The following is a 25,429-nucleotide window of genomic DNA, read 5'->3' on the forward strand; positions in this document are numbered from 1 at the left end:
TGTAATTTCCCGAATCCGGTTACAGCCTGGCTCACTGACTTGCTGTAGACTACAATACCACAACTTGAGGGTTTTTTAAATTATTATTTTATTAATGTTGGATCATAATTTAATGCTGGGCTGCTGTGATAGAGTAAAGCACAGAGATTATCAGGAAAGGCAAAAGGTCCAGGAGAAAAGGCACTTACAACAAACACACATCTTTTTTTTTTTTTTTTTTTTTCAGAAATGAAGGAAGGAAACGTTTTCTTATGTTTACAAGCATAAACTACTAAAAAAATCCTTTCCGAACAGAAAAGGAAATAAGTTTCTAACACATCTAATACATGCAGAGAACAAAATAAATACGACGTCAAGCACTCGCCATCTACTATTAACACGATTGTTACCTGATGTTATTTGTCTAAAGTTAGAAAAATAGCATAAATATATAAACCAGCAGTACAAACAAACAAGACAGCAAATCCACAGACACATACATCTCTTGACACTATACATTATAAAACTCTTTATGAAAAATAACTCTTTATAAAACACACACGGTAAACTCAGAGCAAGATTTGCAAACAAATCTGTTGTTAAGTGCTTCAAATCTCCTTCAGTCTTATGACACATCCGAGCCTTTTAAGCAAAGTCTAGGTCTATAAAATACTCTTTTAGCTTCAAAAATATCTGAGCTGAATGTCATTGGTTGATTGCGACCAGACAGTTCACTTATGAATGGGAGAAGCTGCAACGTACAATACGTCCCACCTGTTAAGAAAAAGAGCCAATCGCTGATCGATAAAGTCAATGCGTCACTGCAGCTGTCATCAGAAGCTCCGGTTCCCATAGAAACCTGAGACTCGCGCATAGGACTGCACATGCGCATTGGCTCGTCTAGCCTGAAAAAGGTAAAATGTTTTTTTAATGCTATTTACAACAACATTTATAGGATGGTTCATATTGAATTTCGTTGCTGATTTGAAATATGTAATTTAATTGGGAGTTCGCCAAGCATTTTTTGAGATTTAAAATATTTTGACAAATCTTTACATAGATGTTTTCCAAAGGATGGTAAGAAGCCTCACACATGATATGCAGAGGGAAAAAAACAAGATATTGTGGCTGTGAATTATTATTAATTAATTAATTCCCTCATTTTAAGGTAAATAGGCTTTATGTCGAATGTCACATGAACTAACAGGAAAACAGGCTTCATCGCATCTGCTTGTCTGAGAGTATGAACTGACGGTGTTATATATGGACTTTAAGGTCATCAGCTAACCTATTTAGTTATTTTTACCATTTTTATCGTTGGTGTTTTATTCAGTTTTAAAGGGGTCATGCTATTTTAAAAGTTCGTTATTTTGTTTATAGAGTGTAATAGAATAAGTTAACATGCTTTAATGTTCAAAAACACTTTATTTTTGAAATGCTGTCCATTATAACAGCTCCTGTATTCCCAGTCTGTCTGAAACGCACTGGTTTCTTCAAAGCCCCTCCTTCCGAAAAGCTCAGAGTGCTCTGATTGGCCAGTGCATAAACTTGTGATTGGAACAACACCTCAAGCGTGTGTCGGAAATGTAACAGCCCTTACTTTCTAAAGCAACTGTAAACACACAATCATTTCATCAGTATTACCGTATCAGTTCAAGCCTGAGGCGGATTCTGAAACGCAGACATTCAAAATGATCAAGCCGATCGATCGAAATGCATTTTGGACATTAATTTATATGAAAACAGCGTTTTTCGGGCCTGAAAATGCAAACTTTTTAAAATCATGATTCAAACTGCAAGTTTTTGAAAACAATACCGTTATTATCTTCATGTAACAAAAACGTTAATTTGTGAAAACGGTCATGTGCATGTGTATTACCTGTTCAGTCTACAGGCACGTAGTGTTTCTTTACAAAGTGACATCGCCACCTACTGGCCTGGCATGAATAATACAGCTGTTTTGCTTTTGCATCCAAACACAATAGTGTCTCCACGACATGGCGACAACACTATAATTCAATGAAGCTTTGTATTCTTTCTATGCATATGCCTTTGGGTGGGCATTATGCCAATATTTTACATTGTGACGTGATCGTTTGGGGAAGTAATATCTGGACTTGTATAATTTTAGGCAGGTCTGGATCAGTGTTCACTAGAATAAATCACTTTGTGGAAGACTGTGAGCTTTGTAGATTGTATACATGCACAAACAGATACATCACACACTACAGGAAAACATTAAAAAGCATCATATGAGTGAGAAGAAGAAAAATAAAAAACGTTTTGATATAAATGCGCATAACCTTTATCGTAGAACGAGGGAACTAATTAGTACAGCATGGCTGCGATTGACCTAAAATGAGGGAACTAATTAGTAGAACTTGGTGATAAATTAATAGTCATGGGAACAAATTCTTAATTAATTTCCTCATTTTAGGTAAATCGTGGTACTAATTTGCCCCCTTGTTTTAGTTAAATTGCGGCCATTTTTTTAGCTTTTAAATTAAAACGAGGGAACAAATAGTTATAACAATGCCATGATTGACCTCAAACAAGGGAATTAATTAATAGAAACTGAGCTTGAATTAATTATTAAGTCATGGGAATTAAGATTAAGAAACAGAATAATGAGGGTTTTTTTTTTGGTGTGAACTATTCCTTTAAATATAAATGGCATGTTTGAGTGGCTTTGGGTAAATGAATCGATGTATTTTGGGCTGGTTGTATCTTTCGGGTGTTGTGGACACATCAGTGGGAGGAGCTGCGGTCGTTGGCCACGTCCTGTAGGCGTCTGAGCAGGGCCGTCTGGTTCTCCTGGCAGAGTCTTTTGGCGGGAGACTGCTGCTCTTCTTCCAGGGCGATACTTCGCTTCTTAGTGGGCGTCTCGCCCGTACGGATCATGACATTGATCTCTCGCAGGCGCTGTAAGTGATAAATTGTTTAAGAACTGCATTTTGATTAAACTGAACAGGAAACGCTTTTACAGGAATGTGTTGCTCTTACGTTAGATGGGCTGGAGCTGACGTAGTAGAAAATCTTGTCTCGAGGAGAAATTGGGCTGCCAGTTTTGTGTGGAGAGATGTAGATGGAGTGATTGTGGGACAGGAGGACCCGGCGTGGAGAGCCAATGCGGAGTGACGGATACGGACAGAGGGGAGGAGCTTCAGCCTGCAAACACACACACAACTGCAGATATTATACTGCACTTACACAATTATTTTAAGTACATATCATTATATTATTACAATACACTACATGGTTTTTAATTATATTTTTAGGGGAGACAACCATCAGATAGGGGGTCCTGACCCCCACCTATGGCTGTTTGCGAATGTTGGTTGGAACTATACAAACAAACAAACAAACAGCCCAGCCCGGATGAGAAAAAATAAGGCAAAAGTAATGTAACAAAAAAAGTAACTAAGTAACACAATTAGTTACTTTTTTAGGGAGTAACGTAATGCATCACTTTTGGTAAAATAACTTCCCCAGCACTGCCCCTGAGTAATTGCTATGTTCTGAATGGTTAATAGGCAGTTCTTTGTAGTTAATAGCAGTGTCTCGAGTCCACTGTTGTGGATTCGACTTGATCTTGACTTTAGACCACAGCAATACACAAGACAGGCAATAGTCACCCCATTTTTCGGTGAGTTGCTGGAGTAACGCAGAGCAAACGGTTTGATCTGTTTGATGTAGACGTGGTTGTAGAAACGGATGAGGTCTCCCCTCTCTTCCTCCTGCTCTTGGGGGCCCCCGGGGGCCCGGGTCGGGGTGGAGGGGGCGCTGCTGGGCTGGGGAATGGGCAGAGTACTGCTGGAGCGCATGGACACGGGACTGCTCTCACCGCTGGCTGTACAGCACAAAAACAGGAAATCTCTTTTTAACAATCATAATGAATTCAAAGCCTGCATACGATTTTAGCATTTTCAGGTCTGTTTGGACCTGGTAGAATGTAAGCAGTTTTGTTGTGCTCGATTCACGGCCAAAACCAGACTCTGACTCGGACTCAAGCCCAAGTCCAAGAACATATTTTCTATGACTAATCGAGACCAGCTCAGCCCAAATGGTCCTGAAATTAAGGTCTTGGACTCAAACGCGAGATTGATATGAGTCCAAATCTGGTCTTTTCCAGACTTGAGTACAACAACATTGCATGTATGCCTATGAAACAGTCAAAATTATATATTTTTCAATTAAAACCATGTTGTGTCTGATCAATAACTTCTCATTAATGAGTGAATGTGCACAAAAGTTTTGAAAGTTACCATTTTATTACAATTTTAATACTAGAGGTACCCCCTTTTTGGTAATTAAAACTGAGAAAATCTATGAAATGTAATAATTTACATTAACTACTGAAAAATGATGAAAGAAAAAAAAAATACTGCTTCTGCTGATAGTGGTGTTTATTTGCACTGTCTGCATTGTTTTAGCACAATGAAGACAAGCGGCCACATCATGCAATTTTGTGGGCATGTAAATTACAGTACGACCAAAATAGCTGAGTAGTCACATAATAGTGTCGAAAGCTCTATAAAACATGTGTTACCTTGTTCTTGTGCTCCTTCGGTGGGTGAGCACTGTCTGTGGGTGTTTTCACTGTTTCCTGAGTGGCGTCTTCTCCTCCCAGAGATCAACACACTCCTGTACACCTGAGATACCATCGTCACCTTCATTAATACCATTATCATCTTTATCACTGTTTTACACACAGACTGAAGTTACACTCACACTGCTGCTGGCCTGAGGTTGAGATCTGTAGCACTTCATGATGTTCTGAAAGGACTTGTCCTCTTTCGTCACCTGAACAATGGACAAAACAGTTAAAGTGACCATTTTGTGGCATTTTTCATGAACTTTTTAAATAAAAGTTTGACATGCTGTAACACAAACCTCCCTCTCCAGTCCACTAGAGCATTTAATGAAACAAAGCTACAAAACTGACTTGTTTCTGATGATTTTGAGCTCATTAACATTTGACTGCCCCATTTTTACATAATGCCTAAATGTGAATGATAGATGAACTATTCATAACAATGATTGGTCAGCCATTTTTAGGTCCTGAGACTTCCACAGAAGATAGAGTTTGAAGAGTCTCTGAAGAGAGTTTCAACTAGTATAACAAAAAGTGTTCATGAAAGCATTGCCTACCGTACCTTTAATGACATACTTATTAATAATGTTTGTATGATAAATGACACAAACACCTTAGTCATGACGTAGACGGCGCACATGAGGAGCTGGTCCAGATGTCGGTCCATCATCAGGTCAGTGCAGTGCACCAATGAGTACTCAAAGCATGTCCAGATCTTCCTGCGCAGATCTGCGCTGATGTCCAGTTTAGCACACAAGTCTCTGAGACGCACACTAGCGAGGTGATATACCTGATGGAGGAAAGGGGCATTATTTCCGGTTGAATAATGTCTGATGATATGAATGATTTAACCTGGCAAAGACTAATATATGAAATTGTCTTTTTAAATTTATTGATATTTATATGGTCAAACGTAAGATGAAATTCTGATACTTTATAATGTAAATCAATGAGTCGGTAAATCAAGATTTCACAGCAAAAAAGGTGTGAACCATGAACTGAACGTGGATGTTTGTACAATTATTTTCTAAAAAAGTATTGTTAATCAGTCAACAGAAGGCATGTGTCCAACAGCAAAGTTTTGATCATGCTGATAATTTAGAGACCTTCGAAATTTGCATGTCAAAAATGATACAGTGGGCTTTACAGGGTTAAATAAAGACAGATCTCACTGTACCTTGCGGAAGAACAGGCAGAGAGAGCCGGTCTTTTGTGCTCGTTTGGTGGGTGTTCCCTGCTGAGGGTTCTTCTTGTCCTGTTTGGCAGGGCTGGGGTTGTTCTGGACCGTGCCTGTGGCCGTTGCCGTCAGCTGCTGGGCGGTCAGGGTGCCCGTCAAAGCCTGGGCACTGAGGGTTGGCAGAGCCCCCCCACTCTGACCCGTCACGCTCACCTGCACCGGGATAAATGTGATGCCGCCGCTCTCATTTGCTATTCCTGCAAACAGTGTAAACAGAGATTTAAATTATAAAAATATTGTACAATAAAAATTGTAATCAAAATAAAATGTTGGTAAAATCTTATATTCTGTATTTTCAGCATTGTTATAAGACGAAATTAACAACAGAAACATTTCAATATTTTCATGTAATTTATTTTCCACTGTGAGTGTCATGTCAGACAAGCAAGTCCACCATATTTTTACAGATACTACAGAATGCAGTTTTAAGAGAATGTAGTTTTTGTTTAGACGTTTTCACAGATGTGAGCTCCAGGTCATCAATGCAGCGCTCATGAAGAACAGCTTCATCTCATACAGTGCTTCGGGAATTTGCCAGAGACTCTTATGTAGATGGTGGTTAAACATGAGATATAATTAATTTTGTGTATATCAAACAGGACATTTTTGGTCTTATTAAACTATTAAACTTGTTCCAAAGCTAAGCGATTTGGCTTAAGGGCTATATTAAGTTTCATAACTTTATATTTACATTGAACTTAAATCCTGCACTAACTCTAGAGCGCTGCTTTTGTACGTTTGACTGAACTGTTTGCTTGTGTTTATTTCCTATTGTAGTTCTTATAATGGCTGTTGTTGTTCATTTAAATATTAATGTTCAATAAATAATATTTTATATAAATAACATGCCATATTTGGTATTGAGAAAGGGTCCGTTAATGATTGTGGTTTCAACTTCAGTGAAAGTTATATTATTACGCCATTAGAAGGTGGCAAAGAATGTCTTTATGAGTGAGTCAGTCACAAAGACTTTTATTTTGAAAGGGACTGAAGGATGTGAACAAGGTTGTTGTTTTTACTTTAAACAACATCTTACAAGACTCAACTGACAAATGCATTGACTAGCGCTGTCATGGGAAATCCCCTTAAACATTAAAAGGACAAAGATATCGCTTTTCTCAGCGGACATTCAAACTGATTTTGTGATTATGAATATAAGACTGACCTGAAGAATATCAGTTAGATGCAGGTAATGCACTTGCTCAGGTGATCTCTCTCTCATAATACTCTACATGTTACAGTGAGTTTCAAAGAAGCGACTTAATGTTAATTCGTTACTAGTTCTAAAGTGATGTTTTAGAATTAGTAACGGAGACTTGGGCTCAACTGTTAAACTGTCAACTGGAGATTTGAATCTGTAGCGGAAGGAAGTAGTTCCTCACAAAAGAGTGTTTTTAGAGACAATCCCTTGTTGGTTCTTATTTATTTATATACTTGTGCCATTGAACTGTTGTATAACCGCAATATCACACTCATAGCAATGCGATATTGCTGTATATCAGCACGCTGTGATTACCTACGGCCGAATCACAGCCATGCTGATACAGAGCCATATTGCACGGCTACGAGTGTGATATTGCTCATATATTATATTATATTATATTATATTATATTATATTATATTATATTATATTATATTATATTATATTATATTATATTATATTATATTATATTATATTATATTATATTATATTTAGGGCTGTCAAACGATTAATCGCGATTAATCGCATACAAAATAAAAGTTTGAGTTTGTATAATATATGTATGAGTAATGTGTGTAGTGAATATGTATATATAAATACACACAAATTAATGTATATATTTAAGAGAAATATTTATGTACAAAAAATGTATTTATATATAATATATATAAATATAAAATATTTATATATAATATAAAATATAAATAAATACATACTTGTAAATATTTCTCAAATATATACATGGATGTGTTTGTATTTATATATACATAATAATTACACAGAGTACACCCACATATATTAGGCAAACTAACAGATAACAGATCTAGTCTGCTAAGACCAAATACATTAACATTGCCATATTCATTAACATGCTAAAAACTATTTTGAGAGTTGTCATGATTAAAATATCTAGTTCAGCCATGAAACTCTAGATGGCACAGGCTGATAGGTCCTTTACATGCAATCTGCAAGCAATCACATAATTTACTACATGACACAAGCTGAATTGCCTCTTCTGATCCCATACCCAATGAGACTGCTTGCTCAACATTTAACATTTGGTTTAGTGTTTGCTGTAGTCTAGTCCTGCACCTTGAACGGGTATGGTGACAGTCTGGCCATTGTTTGCTGTGACAGTAGCCGTTGCCATGGTGACCACAGTCTGTCCGGCTGGGATGGGGCTGACCAGAGATTGTTGGGCCACTTTGACAGGTTGAGAAGGCTCAGAGGTTGTTTCGCCATCGACAAAGAGGCGACGACAGGCTGTGCCAGTAGGGGGCGAGCTATAGCGGTCATGGAGAGACGTAGGGGATGGAGAAACTCCTGAAGGAGGAAAAGAAACAACATATTCTAATAAGAACATTTTTGTTTGTTTCAATAAATGTCTATATAAATCACCATGTGTTCAGTTTCATTCAAAGTAAGTCACCTTTTCCTGCTCCTGCGATATTACTGCTGAACTCACTCTTGTTGGGAGTGTGTGTGTTGCTTCCTGAACCGTCCTCCAGGTGTTGAGGAGGCATTACCTGTCATATACATATGATTATTCATATCAGTCCTCATAATATCATTCATTTAGATGTGTTGACTAACACACATACACATGTAAAGTGCTCAATTATGATTTTAACTATAGTGCGTTATTCAAAATTAGACTTAAAATTTATATATTTTAAGTTTACTGTAAAGCAAATGTAACGCACTAAACATTTTTAATTTTATACAAAATATAGATTTTACAAAATGATTTGGACTCTAAAACACCTAGAAAATCAATGCTATATGTCTAACCAAGTTGAGTTCCAAATTTGAAGTTCATATCACAAAAATAGAGGTTCCTGTGAGATATTTTAGATGCTATACCAAAAATAGCCACTGGGTGACACACTTATTTTTTTTCTCTCTCTTGTCACAAATTAACATATGTCTGTTACAGTATCACTTCTATCAAAACACAGTGGCCAAATATGGAATCTTGGGTCTCAGACTTGTTTAACGATATGTGTTTTGTCAAGATTATTAAAAGTTTAAAAATAGTGGATAAATGTAGATAAGTGTCAGCAAATAAGTGTCAGCACTTAAGTATTTTGTTTTAAATTATTTATGCACTCTTTTTAAAAGTATGCTAATGTGTACTTTCTTTTTCACAAGTGAAAGTCACTGATTATGTTTATATGGTCATAAGCAGTTATGTTGTTCTGACCTCCTGGCAGGCTGGAACGCAGTTCTTGGCCTCTCGGATGCTCTCCCACAGCGGGGAGTTTCCTTTCCATGCCAAGGATTCCAATACCTGCTCCTCAACATGGTTCAGATGTTTGACTACCTCCCGGAAAAGACCCTCCTCTGCCCGTACCAACACCTCAATCACCTGTAAGCGAGACAGAGAGGCTTTTGACTCTTATGAATGAATGCATACAATTTTAATGGTTATTTTCTATCTCTCTATATTAATTTACCTTGTAAAAGTGATAAGCAGGGAGGTCAAAGATTTTCAGGACTCTGGGAAACTCTCCCGGTGGTCTATATGAGAAGATGACGATTTCCAGACAGCAGGCGATCAGTGACCGGTGGAATACGTCCTGCTCTAGAATGCTCTGAGACACATGATATAACAATAAGCATACATAATTAACTCAAGTGTGCAGCTAATGTTCAGTAGTTTTGCAGTAAGGTGTACATTACATTCATGACTTATTTAGGACACATTGTGTGATTCATGTTTGAACTGAATATGAAACCTACAGACAGGTCCACATCTCCAAGCCTTTTCTTCTCCTGGTTGATGATCACTTCCAGTGATTTGTAATAAAGTGCCTCAGCCAAGCAAAAATACTTCACTGCAACATCTGTAGAACAAGATGCCACAAATATTTGTATATCAATGTTAGGGAATTGTAGGAACGGTAATTTGCTACACATTAAAGAAATAAAAAAAAATGCACACCTCTTGCCAGATTCTTGTTCTCCTCTCCTGTTCCCTCATAATTCTGAAGAAAAATCTCTGACATATCCTTCAGCCTGGCAGCTATGGACTCACTGGGGTCTCTTACACAAGATCTGTGGTTTTTAAACAGAAAAAATCAGTGACTCCAGTGCACAGCAAACATCACTGCAATCACAATCACTAGAATTCCAGTTCACTGCAAACATTTTCACATTTTTATGGAATCTCTGTCATCAAAATACACTGGAATCACTGAATCACATTTCACTGGAATCACTTGTGTCATTTTACTGGAATCACTTGTACCATATTTTACTGGAATGTTTGTCATCAGAATACACTGGAATAACTGAATCACAGTTCACTGGATTCACTTGTGTTCACTGGAATCACTTGTGTCACATTTTACTGGAATGTCTGTCATCAGGATACACTGGAATCACTGAATCACAGTTTACTGGATTCACTTGTATCATTTATAACTGGAATCCCTGTCATCAAAATACACTGGATTCACTGAATCATAGTTCACTGGAATCACTTGTGTTCACTGGAATCACTTGTGTCACATTTTACTGGAATGTCTGTCATCAGAATACACTGGAATAACTGAATCACAGTTCACTGGATTCACTTGTGTCATATTTTACTAGAATCCTTGTCATCAGGATACACTGGAATCACTGAATCACAGTTTACTGGATTCACTTGTATCATTTATAACTGGAATCCCTGTCATCAAAATACACTGGATTCACTGAATCATAGTTCACTGGAATCACTTGTGTTCACTGGAATCACTTGTGTCACATTTTACTGGAATGTCTGTCATCAGAATACACTGGAATAACTGAATCACAGTTCACTGGATTCACTTGTGTCATATTTTACTAGAATCCTTGTCATCAGGATACACTGGAATCACTGAATCACAGTTTACTGGATTCACTTGTATCATTTATAACTGGAATCCCTGTCATCAAAATACACTGGATTCACTGAATCATAGTTCACTGGAATCACTTGTGTCACATTTTACTGGAATGTCTGTCATCAGAATACACTGGAATAACTGAATCACAGTTCACTGGATTCACTTGTGTCATATTTTACTAGAATCCCTGTCATCAGAATACACTGGAATCACTGAATCACAGTTCACTGGATTCACTTGTGTCATATATAACTGTAATTCCTGTTATCAAAATACACTGGATTCACTGAATCATAGTTAACTGGATTCACTTGTGTCATACTTTACTAGAATCACTGTCATCAGAATACACTGGAATAACTGAATCACAGTTCACTGGATTCACTTGTGTCATATTTTACTAGAATCCTTGTCATCAGGATACACTGGAATCACTGAATCACAGTTTACTGGATTCACTTGTATCATTTATAACTGGAATCCCTGTCATCAAAATACACTGGATTCACTGAATCATAGTTCACTGGAATCACTTGTGTCACATTTTACTGGAATGTCTGTCATCAGAATACACTGGAATAACTGAATCACAGTTCACTGGATTCACTTGTGTCATATTTTACTAGAATCCCTGTCATCAGAATACACTGGAATCACTGAATCACAGTTCACTGGATTCACTTGTGTCATATATAACTGTAATTCCTGTTATCAAAATACACTGGATTCACTGAATCATAGTTAACTGGATTCACTTGTGTCATACTTTACTAGAATCACTGTCATCAGAATACACTGGAATAACTGAATCACAGTTCACTGGATTCACTTGTGTCATATTTTACTAGAATCCTTGTCATCAGGATACACTGGAATCACTGAATCACAGTTTACTGGATTCACTTGTATCATTTATAACTGGAATCCTTGTCATCAAAATACACTGGATTCACTGAATCATAGTTCACTGGAATCACTTATGTCACATTTTACTGGAATGTCTGTCATCAGAATACACTGGAATAACTGAATCACAGTTCACTGGATTCACTTGTGTCATATTTTACTAGAATCCCTGTCATCAGAATACACTGGAATCACTGAATCACAGTTCACTGGATTCACTTGTGTCATATATAACTGTAATTCCTGTTATCAAAATACACTGGATTCACTGAATCATAGTTAACTGGATTCACTTGTGTCATACTTTACTAGAATCACTGTCATCAGAATACACTGGAATCACTGAATCACAGTTCACTGGATTCACTTGTATCATTTATAACTGGAATCTCTGTCATCAAAATACACTGGATTCACTGAATCATAGTTCACTGGAATCACTTGTGTTCACTGGAATCACTTGTGTCACATTTTACTGGAGTGTCTGTCATCAGAATACACTGGAATAACTGAATCTCAGTTCACTGGATTCACTTGTGTCATATTTTACTAGAATCCCTGTCATCAGAATACACTGGAATCACTGAATCACAGTTCACTGGATTCACTTGTATCATTTATAACTGGAATCCCTGTCATCAAAATACACTGGATTCACTGAATCATAGTTCACTGGAATCACTTGTGTTCACTGGAATCACTTGTGTCACATTTTACTGGAATGTCATCAGAATACACTGGAATAACTGAATCACAGTTTACTGGAATCACTTGTGTCACATTTTACTAGAATCACTGTCATCTGAATACACTGGAATCACTGAATCACAGTTCACTGGATTCACTTGTATCATATATAACTGGAATCCCTGTCATCAAAATACACTGGATTCACTGAATCACAGTTAACAGTTGACAATTAAGTGAAATCACAGGAAGTTTCCCTGAATATCTAGAATCACATTTGACTATCATCATAGTTTACTGGAATAACTGTAATCACAGTTGACCTACACTGGTTATTTTAGTGAGACCACGATTAACTGGACACAATGTATTGTTGATTTGTGAAGTTTGTTGGAATCACAGTTACAAAACATTCCATCTGATTCCAGTGAAACGTTTTCAGTGAACTGTGATTGCAGTGAATCCAGTGAAATGTCTGTAAATTCAGGTGCTCTGCTTCTTATGAGGAGGACGTTCTGGCCCAATATGGCTGCCGTCGCATCATCCAGGTGGATGCTGCACATTGGTGGTGGTTGAGGAGATTCCCCCTTCCATATGTAAAGTGCTTTGAGTACCCAGAAAAGCACTATATAAATGTAACTAATTAACTATTGTACTTGGGTGTATGTTGCAGATTGTGACTAACAAAAAACCTAGCTTGGGATTACCTGAATATGTCTCTTAGTCTCATGCTGGGTCTGTATTTGAATCCTGTCAGCAGCGTGTGAAGACGGCCCACACTCTGCATCGCCATGGAAACGGGAGTACCCACGCTGCTCTCCGGGACGTACCTCCTTCCTGTCAAAGGAGTACACACTTTCAGAGCAGATGCCTGTGAAACAAACACACGTTTATTGATAAATAAAATCATTGTTCATTGTTGAGAATTAATTTTATGTGTATTAAATTGTTTATGTTTGTACGACATGCATACTGTCATAGAGTTCTGTAGGGGGTTGGTCGGTTGTTCCTGGTTCTCTAACCCTTCATATAAACAAGGTCCTGGGGTACCAATGTCTTCTCTGGCTGCTTCTCCCAGAAATATTCTCTCATCCAGAGAACCGGATGATAACACATGTTCCTCATACACACGGTTCAGAGAAGCTCTTTAGAAACAGACAGAGAGGAGGAGATTGTAAACTATAAGAGAAATGTTTAAGAAGCTTTATGCGGATTACGTGATTAACTGAAAAGAGATGCTTACAGACTGTCACCAAAATTCACTGGCTCCAAAAATCCTGTCAGCGTGTCTTCTTTTCCTTTCAAAACCTGTGACAGAAAACAAAAAATAGCAAATTTTGTCAATAAAAGAAATAATAAAGAAAATTATAATACCATTTAAAGGTGCTGTAGAACGTCTTTTCAAAAGATGTAATATAAGTCTAAGGTGTCCCCTGAATGTGTCTGTGAAGTTTCAGCTCAAAATACCCAATAGATTTTTTTTTAATTAATTTTTTAACTGCCTCATTAACTATGCACCGATTCAGGCTGCGGCCCCTTTAAATCTCTTGCTCCCTGCCCCCCGAACTCTTGACTATAATACAGTGCATAAACAAAGTTCACACAGCTAATATAACCCTCAAATGGATCTTTACAAGATGTTCGTCATTCATGCTGCACGCATGCAGCGATTCCTGTGAGTATAGTATTTATTTGGATGTTTACATTGATTCTGATTGAGTTTGAGGCTATGCTCTGTGGCTAGCAGGCTAATGCTACACTGTTGGAGAGATTTACAAAGAATGAAGTTGTATTTATGAATTATACAGACTGCAAGTGTTTAAAAAATGGAAATATAAACGGCTCTTGTCTCCGCGAATACAGTAATAAACGATGGTAACTTTAACCACATTTAACAGTACATTAGCAACATTTAGAATTAGAACATAGACATACTCACTGTATGTCTTTTCCATGTACTGAACTCTTGTTATTCAACTATACCAAGGTAAATTCAATTTTTGATTCTAGGGCACCTTTAAAGCCAGTTAAAAAGACATCATGAAATATAATTTGCAACATATTTAACGTGACTGATTATTCAGTGAGAAATGTTGGAAGTGTCCCTTTAGGATATCATGTTGACTTCAAACTTGAAGAGGATGTGTTGACATATATCATAAAGGCCCTGATATACTTCAAGCCAAATCGAAGAATGAACTGATGTGACTTCATTTAAAAAAAAAGAAAAAAAAAAGAGGCCAATTATCTATTTTTGGAGGAAAATTTCGCTTCGGCTGGTAAACACCTTTGAATTAAGATTGGTCAGTGACGATTCTCTGGTTCATTTTCTCTGTTGAGTTCATTGAGGTTAGATGTCCACAAGTGAAAACATAAACACTGGAGAGCTGCTTATAGTAGAAATGAAAGTATAAATATAATTGAAAGCAACAGTGACATGTTTAATACTGTAAAGCTGTTTGGTTTAAAGCAATATATTGTATAAACTTGACGTGACTTTTCTTGACTGGGTTGTTGAATTGCAGAGCTGGTGCAACTTCTTCTTTTTTTTTTTCTTTCTTGTTTTTTTTTATCCCTAAACGAAGAACGAAAAAGAATCACTGCGAGTATATCAGGGCCTAAAGGCGACTGTATTTCCAGTACCTTGCGCTCAAAGAGTTTCTTGATGAAGGGTTTCCAGAAATGCTCCTTTGCTCCTTTGGCCTCCAGCACCAGACCATCATGAAGCTCACACAGCTGCTCTATGAAACATAATGAGCCTGGGCCTGGCTTATAATCTTTACTGTTGAAGTCCTCAGGCAACCCTGTGCACAAAACACACACAAACCAATGTTTGTTTGACCTTATGTGATCTCCGACTGTCTGGACAACTGATCCCACAAGACATGGTTCATTTTGGTTTTTAAGAATGAATGCTATAGTTATGAAAGTGTGTGTGTGTGGGACCTTTAAAGGCTGGGTTGAGCAGATCTTTACGAGTAGAGCACAGAAGTGCGTTGCAGTAAACCAGATCCAGAGCACACAGGAGCAGATGATACGAGTTCACCAGATCATCACTGATCATTGGGAAGTTTCCTACAGGAGAGAGGAGACATAAAATATAAATAATAATTTGAGTTAAACATGACATCGAAGTATATAAAAACGAATGGATGGTGGGGTTCTTATGACATACAATGATAAAACGTTTTGGGTCTCCCTGAGCCTTTCTTTTTAAAAGTGTAGTTTGGTAAGAACTTGTTTCATGAAATAAAACTAAACAATCTTTCAAACTTATTACAGAAATAAACTAAGAACAATTGTGTTCAACAGGAAAACACTGCCGATCACACTACAAACTTATATATCAAGCAGACAGGTGGCCCAGCTCTAATGCAACAACAGGAAAAGCCTGCAAAAAAAAAAAAAAAAATTCTACATGTGCTGCCTGACCACAGTGTTTAGATTTATAATTTCAGTTTAATTCATTTCAATAGTTACAATAAAAAAGGAAGCAAAGAAAGCACTGTCTGTACATTATATAATAACATTGCTATCTATATCTATATATATATATAGTTTTAAACTAAGGCTCACTGCATGCAATGTGAGCTATGAAGGTAACAATCATTTTTGCATACTCTTGCATGCAAAATATCCATTTTGATTTTAAAGATTATTTTCCAAGATGATAACTGGATGCCGTTTGTTTGCATTCATGCCACATGCAGCCCAGAACAAAAATGAACAATGCACAATAAGACCTGTCAGTCTTTACATTTTATATAAAAGTATTCATTTTACTTTCTAAATTGTATTAAAATACTAACGCACAATGATACCAATGATTTGCAATGGACAATAAAAACTGTCAAGTTAAGATAAACTGAGTTGATCTGCACTGGTACTTACATGATATTTCTCATTTCATTCCTCAAATAATGTGACTTTGCATCTTTAAACAGCAGCAGGCTCTGTCCCTACATGGAGGGCTGCAGAATGAGGGATTTTCCTCCAGGACGTGATATAGAGGGGCACAGATCTGCCCAGTGGCCTGCTGAGCTTCACTCAAACACAGACAAGCCCTGACTTGTCATGTAGGCTGGTTGCTATGTTAAGTGACGCACGCTGCACATGAGGAAATAATGCGCTCAGCCGGGCTCTTCTGCTTTGCTGCAGGCACTCATGCACTCTGCTTTTTAAGAATGGCTTCCAAAAATGTCTCAAAACACTGTTATAAAAAGAAATGCTGACTCTAGGTTTGAGCTTCATACATTGTTAACTAAAGGACATGCAGTTTTGCAGCACGGCTTTAATGATCAAACAATTATTGACAAATGAATATTCATGACTGTCTGGAACGATTACTTGAAAAAGAATAAATAAATAAAAGATGAAAATCAGACATGCTATATATACATATATAAAAGCACAAGCACACACACACACACATTATTTTGGTTTAAACAATTTCAGCATGTCTGATCTTGCAGCTGAACACAAACAGCAAAAATAAATCCTTTCATCACGCCACATTCACTCAAAGCATTAAATAAATTACTCTGCAGATGTGTTGTGCATGTGTTCATATGTCTATGTGAGGAAATGCTTTGTACCCGATGGCCTCTGACTCAATCAAACATGCCTGCACAGGCCCAAATAATGAGCACAGGTCACATGATCAAGCTATCTGCGCTCTCAGCCAATGACCGCCTGTCCTTATGTCAGACACGCTCCACAGCGCACGACCCTGTTAAGGGACACTGCAGGAGGAACCACTGCAGCTCCTCCTTCCTCATTACCTCTTCCTCTGCTAATCTCTTCAGCACTAATTACTGGGGCTTGCGAAGCATCGCTATTGTTCTCTTGCATACTTATTATTATTCTTCTGCACAAAACATTGGCGCGTAACTCATCCTGCACTGTTTGTCATAGACCCATGAATAGGTTGTTTGCACATGATGTCATTGCTGTGGCACGAAATGCGGCTGGAGGGCAGGAAGTGATTTTTTTACATATGAATCACTATCACAAACTCTAAATTCCTATGTTTTGCGTCATTTATGGTTGCTCAAATCGATCAAACCGAGAAACCACAAGGAGCTTTTATCGTTTACGTAAGTTTTATCGTCTTTTTTTACTTTAGAACGCCTTTAATAGCGTTTTGCGTCTGCTGATACTGAAATTAATATGGATACCTGGTTACCTTTTTTTTTTTTTTTTTGACTTGGTTAAATATTAGCATTCTTCATGGTATCGTTTACAAGCTATTTTATCCCATTGTATGATCATTTGGTGTTTTCACTTAAGTCTCAATTCCATTCACAATGTCGATCTGATTATCATGAAAACAGTGTCACGCGCTGCTGCTTCAGCCATCATATAGTAGAAAATGTCCAAATAAAAAATGTGTTCAACAAGCTGACAGAAGTCGATCCATTTCTTTGTAATAACTGTAGTATTAATGTTGTCTTTGTAAATATTCACTTCCCATATTCTCATATTCACAATCATAACAGAAAATCAAACATACTGCACAAAGCTAAACAGAAAGGCAGCACAATATAAACAAACCAGACTAGAACTCAACACGGCGTGACGGCAGCTTCACATTCTCTACAACTACCTCCTCAATGGCCGTCAAGTCTTTTAATTCAGTAGAAAAATCACTTCTCTTCATAACATAAGGATCACGTCCAACATATGTTGTGATTTTCTGATTTTCTGTGCACAGTATGGACTTTTCTCCATCTCTTCCATTCTCGATTGCAAATAAGCTATGAGATGAATGTCAAATCGCCTGGAATATTGAGGAGAGGTGTGCTATTACTTTTATAAGCAATCGAGTGTACGACGTTCGCACAGCGGGTGAAAAATCCCATAGATTTAACATTGGGATACATTTTGAGTCATAGTGGGAAATGTGGGTTAGCACATTTGAAGATTAACGTCATGGACTTGAACTTGAAAAATGGTGGTACTGATGTCCTTCCGCAGTTAAAACAACATTCCTTCTGATGTTCATTCATGTTTATTTGATGCTATAAATTAACTAGGAAGAGATGATCGGTTCACGAGCCGACTGAACTGAGGCGCTACAGCGATCTGTGACAAAACATTAGAGTGCCACAAAATGGTATTAATTGTTTTAATTTCTTAAAAAATTGAAATTTGAGACTTTGTTTCATATCAAAAGTAACCTGCTCTGTCTTGTCTGATGACGCGTTGTCAGTGAACATGATGTGTGGCGTGAGAGTGGCATGGCTTGTTGGACATAGCAACAGTAACGAAAGGGGCGGGTCTTTGTGAACGTTCAGTTGGGTGTAAGTTTTACCCCTGTGGCGTGAGAGCTGCCCAAAATTGACCCATAGACATACTATGGTGAAAGGACTGCCCATAAAACAGGAAATGTGCAGGAAGTGTTTTTCCTACTATGGTAATTCGCATAGGGATTTTGTATTTAACATAACTCTGGCATTGTGTCCGAAATCTAATAATTCCCTACTATACAGTATGCAAAATTCAGTACGCCAAAAAAATAGTATGTGTGTCTGAATACATGGAATTCGAAAAACAGTAGGCGAAAAGTCCCAAGATGACCTACTACTTCTGGTGAGATTCTGAAGAGCACATTCGATGGACACTTTACTATCCCATAAGGCCACGGGAGAGGATTTATGAATGGCAGTGAAGCGATGCAACTGACGATGGTAGGTCACATGATAATGACAACATGGCGGATGTAGTACACCTCGATTTCTTTCATACTTCCCATGAATATAGAACATACTTTTTTAAGGGTCGCAAAGTAAGTTCATATTCAAATCTAGTACCTACTCAGACGATAGTAATAGTACCTAGTATGCGATACCGGACGCAGACAATGTCATAGAGACATGATGGTTGGCTCATTTTACTGAGGCAACCAATCAATATCTCAAGATCATCGTGAAGCTATCAAACCACACCCTAGCAACCATGTACAGAACCCTAGCAACCGTGTGGCAGCATGAATAAGACATATCTCAGCACGAGAACGTCATAAAGACACAGAGGTTGGCTCTTTTGATTCGGACAGACATCCAGTCAATTAGTTTCACCCTGGTCACTGTCTAGCCACACCCTAGCAACCATTTACAGCACCCTAACAACTATTTAGCAGCATGAATAAGCAATATCTCAGCACCAGAACATCGCAAAGACATGATGATTGGCTCTTTTGATTCGGACAAACATCAAGTCAACTAGTTTCACCCTGATCACTGTCTAGCCACACCTTAGCAACCATTTACAGCACCCTAGCAACCGCACCGCAGCATGAATAAGCCACATCTCAGCACCAGAACATCATAAAGACACAGGGATTGGCTCTTTTGATTCTGACACACATCCAGTCTATTCATTTCACATTGATTACTGTCTGGCCACTCCCTAGCAACTATTTACAGCACCCTAGCAACCGTACTGTAGCATGAATAAGCCATATCTCAGCACCACAACATCATAGAGACCCGGGGGTTGGCTCTTTTGTTTTGGTTGAAAACCAATCTGTAAGTATCACCATAGGAACTGTGAAGCCACACCCTAGCAACCATTTAGAGGACCCTAGCAACTGTATAACAACATGAACATGCCATATATCAACATCAGAACATTGCATAGATTTTTAAGTTAGCTTTCATGCAAAAGTCCCTTGGAACTGCCACGGCAAGCACCAATCATATTTTCTTCAGAAAATGTACATGTCTAGTTTCTGTAATGTCACCCTATTGTCCAGCCTTTCTACCCTCAGTTGGGATTTATAAAAAAAAAAAAAAAAAGCATCAAAGTATCTGTTACAGATACAGGCTGAAAATATAAAAAAATGCCAAAAACTGTCCCAGTATGTGGAGGCTACCAATAATTGCAGATCATTTACATACAGAATTCTTAAAGGTACAGTAGCAAAAACGTTAAAAGCTCACTAATTACTTTTAAGTATTACTAATACTGCTGCCATTTTATGGTTGTTGAATGTACAATCAATCATTTTTATTCCGCAAGGACACATTCATTTGATCAAAAATGACAGCAAAGACATTTATAATGCTACAAAATATTTTGATTTCAAATAAATGCTGTTCTTTTGAACTTTCTATTGATCAAAAATCCTGAAAAAAAGTGAAGTTTTCAACATTGATAATAATAATAAATGTTTCTTGAGTATCAAATCATCATATTAGAATGATTTCTGAAGGATCACGTGACACTGATGCTGAAAATTCAGCTTTGATCACAGAAATAAATTACATTGTGCAATATATTCAAATAGAAAACAGTTATTTTAAATTGTAATAATAGTTCACAATATTACTGTTTTACTTTATTTTGGATCAAATAAATGCATCCTTTGTGAACAGAAAAGACTTCTTTTTTAAACATCATGCCAAACCCAAACTTTTGAACAGTATAGCATCACAACAAGCAAAAGGGAGAGGTTGAAGCTTTTGTTAAATTTTGAGTTCCCGTGTTCCAATTATGAGTTATAAGAAGGCGTGAATGTATTTACTAATCTGAAATTTGTACTGTAAGTAGACATCAGGGGGAAAAAATGTAGAAAATTGCCCTTTAAATGAAGAAAATGTAAGGCAATTTTTTACCTTTGGCATGTATGAACAGGATCCAGCAGAAATTGAACACCTCAGTGACAGTGCAGGGATGCCGTCTGAGGACACAGGAAGTGTCAGTCAGCACAAACACAAATCTGATCCATATGCAGAAATAACTGATTGTTCACACATTATCTGTGAACTACAGTAGTGACCTAACCTGAGGTTATTTATCATATGAGCATGTGGTTCACATTATAAAATGCAGTGGGAAGTTCAGGTTCAAGTACCTCTGTTTCCTGCCTCTGTGCGTTCTGGGTAATTCATCAGTGGGCGCCTTGAAGATATCTTTGAATAAGGGCACATATTTCTTAAAGATGACAGACGTGACGGTGAAGTTCCTCTCCAGTTTCTCTGTGCTCTGCTGGAACTCAATGGGCAGGTTGGCCATATCTTGCCATTTCTTCATTTTATTGAAAAACTCGATCAGACTGGAAGGAATAATCATATTATTTAAACCTCAGTATATGTATCATTACAATAATACTCATGTCCAAATATAATAAGAAATTATGATAACACTTTATTTTAATGAGTCCTTGTTGCACATGATTCAATATAGGGTACATCATGCCTATTGAAGATAATTATATATTTTTATTCTAATTTCTATTAGAAATTAGAATTTTTATTCTTCAATTTTCTTCACAAAAATCAAAGTTTACATCAGTTTTCTTGGAATTGCCTTGATGTCCCCTAAATTACAATTTTTAAACTGAGTTCAAAATAATCAATCCAGAAATCCTAACATTATATATGTTACATTTTTTTTTTATAAAATTAAAATATAAGGAATAATTAAAATATAAGGGATATATTAATTAATAATAATTGATTGACAACTGGCACCTTGTTATTTATTGGTTTGTAATTGTTGTTTTGATTTCACTTCAAACAAATATTAAAATTTAAGGTTAACATGGTCAAGAAAAGAAAATAAGAAGTGGTTGGCCAGACAAAGCTCCTAATTAGCTGAAATTAGTGAGTGTGCTGAGAATGTTAAATAATATTACACTATACTATAATACACTATACTACACTATACTAAAAAGTGTAGTATAGTGTTTAGTGTAGTACACTACACTATACTATATTACACTATACTGTAGTATACCACACTACACTATACTGTACTATACTATACTATACTGAAAACAGGTTTAGTGTAGTACACTACACTACACTATATTGTATTATACTACACTACACTACACTATATTGTATTATACTACACTACACTGCACTACACTACGCTATGCATTACTATACTATACTGCACTACACAATGCTATACTATACTACACTGTTCTATACTATATATACTATAATATGCTGTACTATGCTACAAACAGGTTTAGTGTAGTACATCACAATATATTACACTACACTACAGTATAATTTACTATACTACACTATACTGCACTACACTATGCTATGATATACTAAATATACTATACTACACTGTTCTATACTATACTGCGCTACACTATACTATAATATACTGTACTATACTATGGTAAAAACAGTTTTAGTGTAGTACACCACACTATATTACACTACACTACAGTATACTATACTATACTATACTATACTATACTGCACTACACTATGCTATACTACACTATACTACACTACACTGTTCTATACTATATATACTATACTATACTGCACTACTCTATGCTATACTACACTATAATATACTACACTGTTCTATACTATATATACTATACTGCACTACACTATGCTATACTACACTATAATATGCTACACTGTTCTATACTATATATACTATACTATACTATACTGTACTACACTATGCTATACTACACTATAATATACTACACTGTTCTATACTATATATACTATACTATACTATACTGTACTACACTATGCTATACTACACTATAATATACTACACTGTTCTATACTATATATACTATACTATACTATACTGTACTACACTATGCTATACTACACTATAATATACTACACTGTTCTATACTATATATACTATACTATACTATACTGTACTACACTATGCTATACTACACTATAATATACTACACTGTTCTATACTATATATACTATACTGTACTACACTATGCTATACTACACTATAATATACTACACTGTTCTATACTATATATACTATACTGCACTACACTATGCTATACTACACTATAATATACTACACTGTTCTATACTATATATACTATACTATACTGTACTACACTATGCTATACTACACTATAATATACTACACTGTTCTATACTATATATACTATACTAAAAACAGGTTTAGTGCATAGACTGTAGTGTAGTACACCACACTATATTACACTACACAACAGTATACTATACTCTATACTATACTACTGTACAAAGTATCTGTGATTCTCATTGTTGTTTTTCAATGTTTAGATCTGTATGAATTAAATGGAATACAACATATATCACTATGATGTATAAAACTTTGTGAATTATTTATTGTGAATTCTTTCTTTCTTTTTTTCTTTCTTGCTTTTTTTTTTTTCCAGTAATGTGTATTTGGAGGCCAGCGGCATGTCCTTAAATATCATGAAAATAATGTCACAAATGTCTTGCTTTTTATGTAAGCAAAATATATATTTTTCTTTAATTTCCTCTAATTATGGGAAGAAATAAGACATGTGCATGTTTTTAAATATTTACCCATACATATACTGTATATAGTCCAAGATCACAATACAAAATACCTTATATTAGAACTATTTTTACTATTAGAACTCTACTGTATATATTCAATAGAGTCTCTTTGGCTTATAAGCTGTAAGAAGCTACAAGCTCATTGCCAGATGAATGCTGCTCTCTAAATCCCCAGCTGATCTTTAAGTTGTCTTGGGAACATCATGTTTGCGTGTACGCACAACAATAGCTAAACTGTTCAGCTGTGCCTGCTTTATCTATCTATAATGTCAGAATGAGTCAATATGTCTACAGACCTCTGTTGTGAGGAGCGCAGTATCCTGGTCAGAGAGACGTAGTTGCCCTCCGTTGTGCCTTTACCTATAGTGGGCACTGAAGACCTGCAGGCCACATACAGAGCACACGCCAACCAGTGCAGGTCACTACCCTGAGACACAATATAACATGAAGAGTTAGCTCAAATTATATGTTGACACTAACAAAAACGTATTACTATGTTAAAATAGCTACTTAGTAAACTCAAAGTTAGTTTAATGTTAGTGTTTAGTACCATTTTGGTTGTTTTTTGGGGGGAATCACATACTAATGTTCCAGAAATGTTGTTGTATTTTTTCCAACCACAAAATAACGTTGCTAGAATGTTGCAAGAAGATGATAGAAAAACCTTTCCTGGTTGACCAACCTTAAAAAAATACCATTGTATTCTGGGATGCCTATAAAAATATTATGGTTTATGACAGAAAATCATGCTTTTACTGTTTGATTCTATCACTGCAGCATGGTACAGTGATGCTGAAATGTTTCTTCTCCACAGTAAGGTGACACCGGGGACATTAGTGCTGCAGATGCATTTCATTTTTATGTATCAACCTTAAAACAACCAAAAGCTCAACTAGTCCTTACTGTAGCCCACACACAATATTGAAATGATCTCGCTGCAAAGGTGTTCATTCAGATAAAGCCAATGATGTCACAGCTCACCCCTCACGCGCATTCTGCACTCATGTCAAATGCGTAATATGCACATTCACACATGTAAACATCCTTCGACATGTGGAAGCACATACTTAATACATTAAACACAAAAATAAGTGGTTAACATGTCACTTCACGTGAATATCATTGAATGTTTACGAATATAAATGTGTGCACTGGGCCCGAGTTCACTTTACCTCCAGAGTGTAATTTTTGCTGATATTTTCATAACTCCTCCATGCCCTGTTACTCGACTCCTCATCCATATTCAGAGCTCGACACAGATCTTCAAATGCATGCCTAGTTTTCACCAGTGTATCTTCCTCCTCGCTCATTTTTGGGGGCTTTTCGTGCGTAGATGTTTATATACGAGTGATTTAAATCTTTGTTTGCAATACGAGAAATGCAGGAAAGCAAACCGCTATTAAATGAACGGGAGTGAAAAAAGAATGAAGTTATTTCATGACAGCGCGAGCGACTGTACAGTTCTGCACAGTGTAGCCATTTAAATGTCCTTTGACTGACAGCTCACTCCTGCTGTATTTGAGTTACGCTGAGTGCGTACCGACGCGTTCGAAACGAAGAGTTACGAAGCGTTTTTGACGTAACAATATAAGGGAATTCGAGTCTGTACGTAGAGCCTGTCACACGGAAGTGGA

At 36.7% G+C, this 25,429-nt stretch overlaps 1 protein-coding gene across 2 annotated transcripts; it reads right to left on the reverse strand.

The window, feature by feature from the left end:
* Positions 1-77: 77 nt before the first annotated feature.
* rbl2 (retinoblastoma-like 2 (p130)) lies at positions 78-25,294 on the reverse strand. 2 transcript variants are annotated; one of them, XM_067378998.1, is made up of 22 exons: positions 24,968-25,294; positions 24,092-24,222; positions 21,341-21,541; positions 21,102-21,166; positions 15,430-15,558; positions 15,127-15,287; positions 13,727-13,791; positions 13,457-13,628; positions 13,191-13,354; positions 9,957-10,069; positions 9,755-9,858; positions 9,469-9,606; positions 9,216-9,380; positions 8,442-8,538; positions 8,105-8,335; positions 5,751-6,007; positions 5,187-5,363; positions 4,711-4,782; positions 4,529-4,631; positions 3,615-3,829; positions 2,983-3,147; positions 78-2,901 (listed from the first exon to the last, which is right to left on the reverse strand). In XM_067378998.1, the coding sequence occupies exons 1-22, from the start codon at positions 25,103-25,105 to the stop codon at positions 2,728-2,730; spliced, it is 3,237 nt and encodes a 1,078-aa protein (XP_067235099.1). In that variant the 5' UTR covers positions 25,106-25,294; the 3' UTR covers positions 78-2,727. The 2 variants fall into 2 exon arrangements, with proteins under 2 accessions (XP_067235099.1, XP_067235100.1); XM_067378999.1 differs by lacking the exons at positions 21,102-21,166; positions 21,341-21,541; positions 24,092-24,222; positions 24,968-25,294 and adding an exon at positions 16,375-16,510.
* Between the last annotated feature and the right edge of the window lie 135 nt (positions 25,295-25,429).

The sequence above is a fragment of the Chanodichthys erythropterus genome, chromosome 24 (genome assembly GCF_024489055.1).
Source record: "Chanodichthys erythropterus isolate Z2021 chromosome 24, ASM2448905v1, whole genome shotgun sequence".
Lineage (NCBI taxonomy): Eukaryota > Metazoa > Chordata > Actinopteri > Cypriniformes > Xenocyprididae > Chanodichthys > Chanodichthys erythropterus.

Coding starts and splice junctions, on each gene's coding strand:
- rbl2 (XM_067378998.1), bottom strand. CDS start 25,105: ATGAGCGAGGAGGAAGATACACTGGTGAAAACTAGGCATGCATTTGAA. Junction 15,288..15,429: donor GCTCAACCCAGCCTTTAAAG/GTCCCACACACA, acceptor TTTTGTGCACAG/GGTTGCCTGAGGACTTCAAC. Junction 3,830..4,528: donor CGAAGGAGCACAAGAACAAG/GTAACACATGTT, acceptor TGTGCTGTACAG/CCAGCGGTGAGAGCAGTCCC.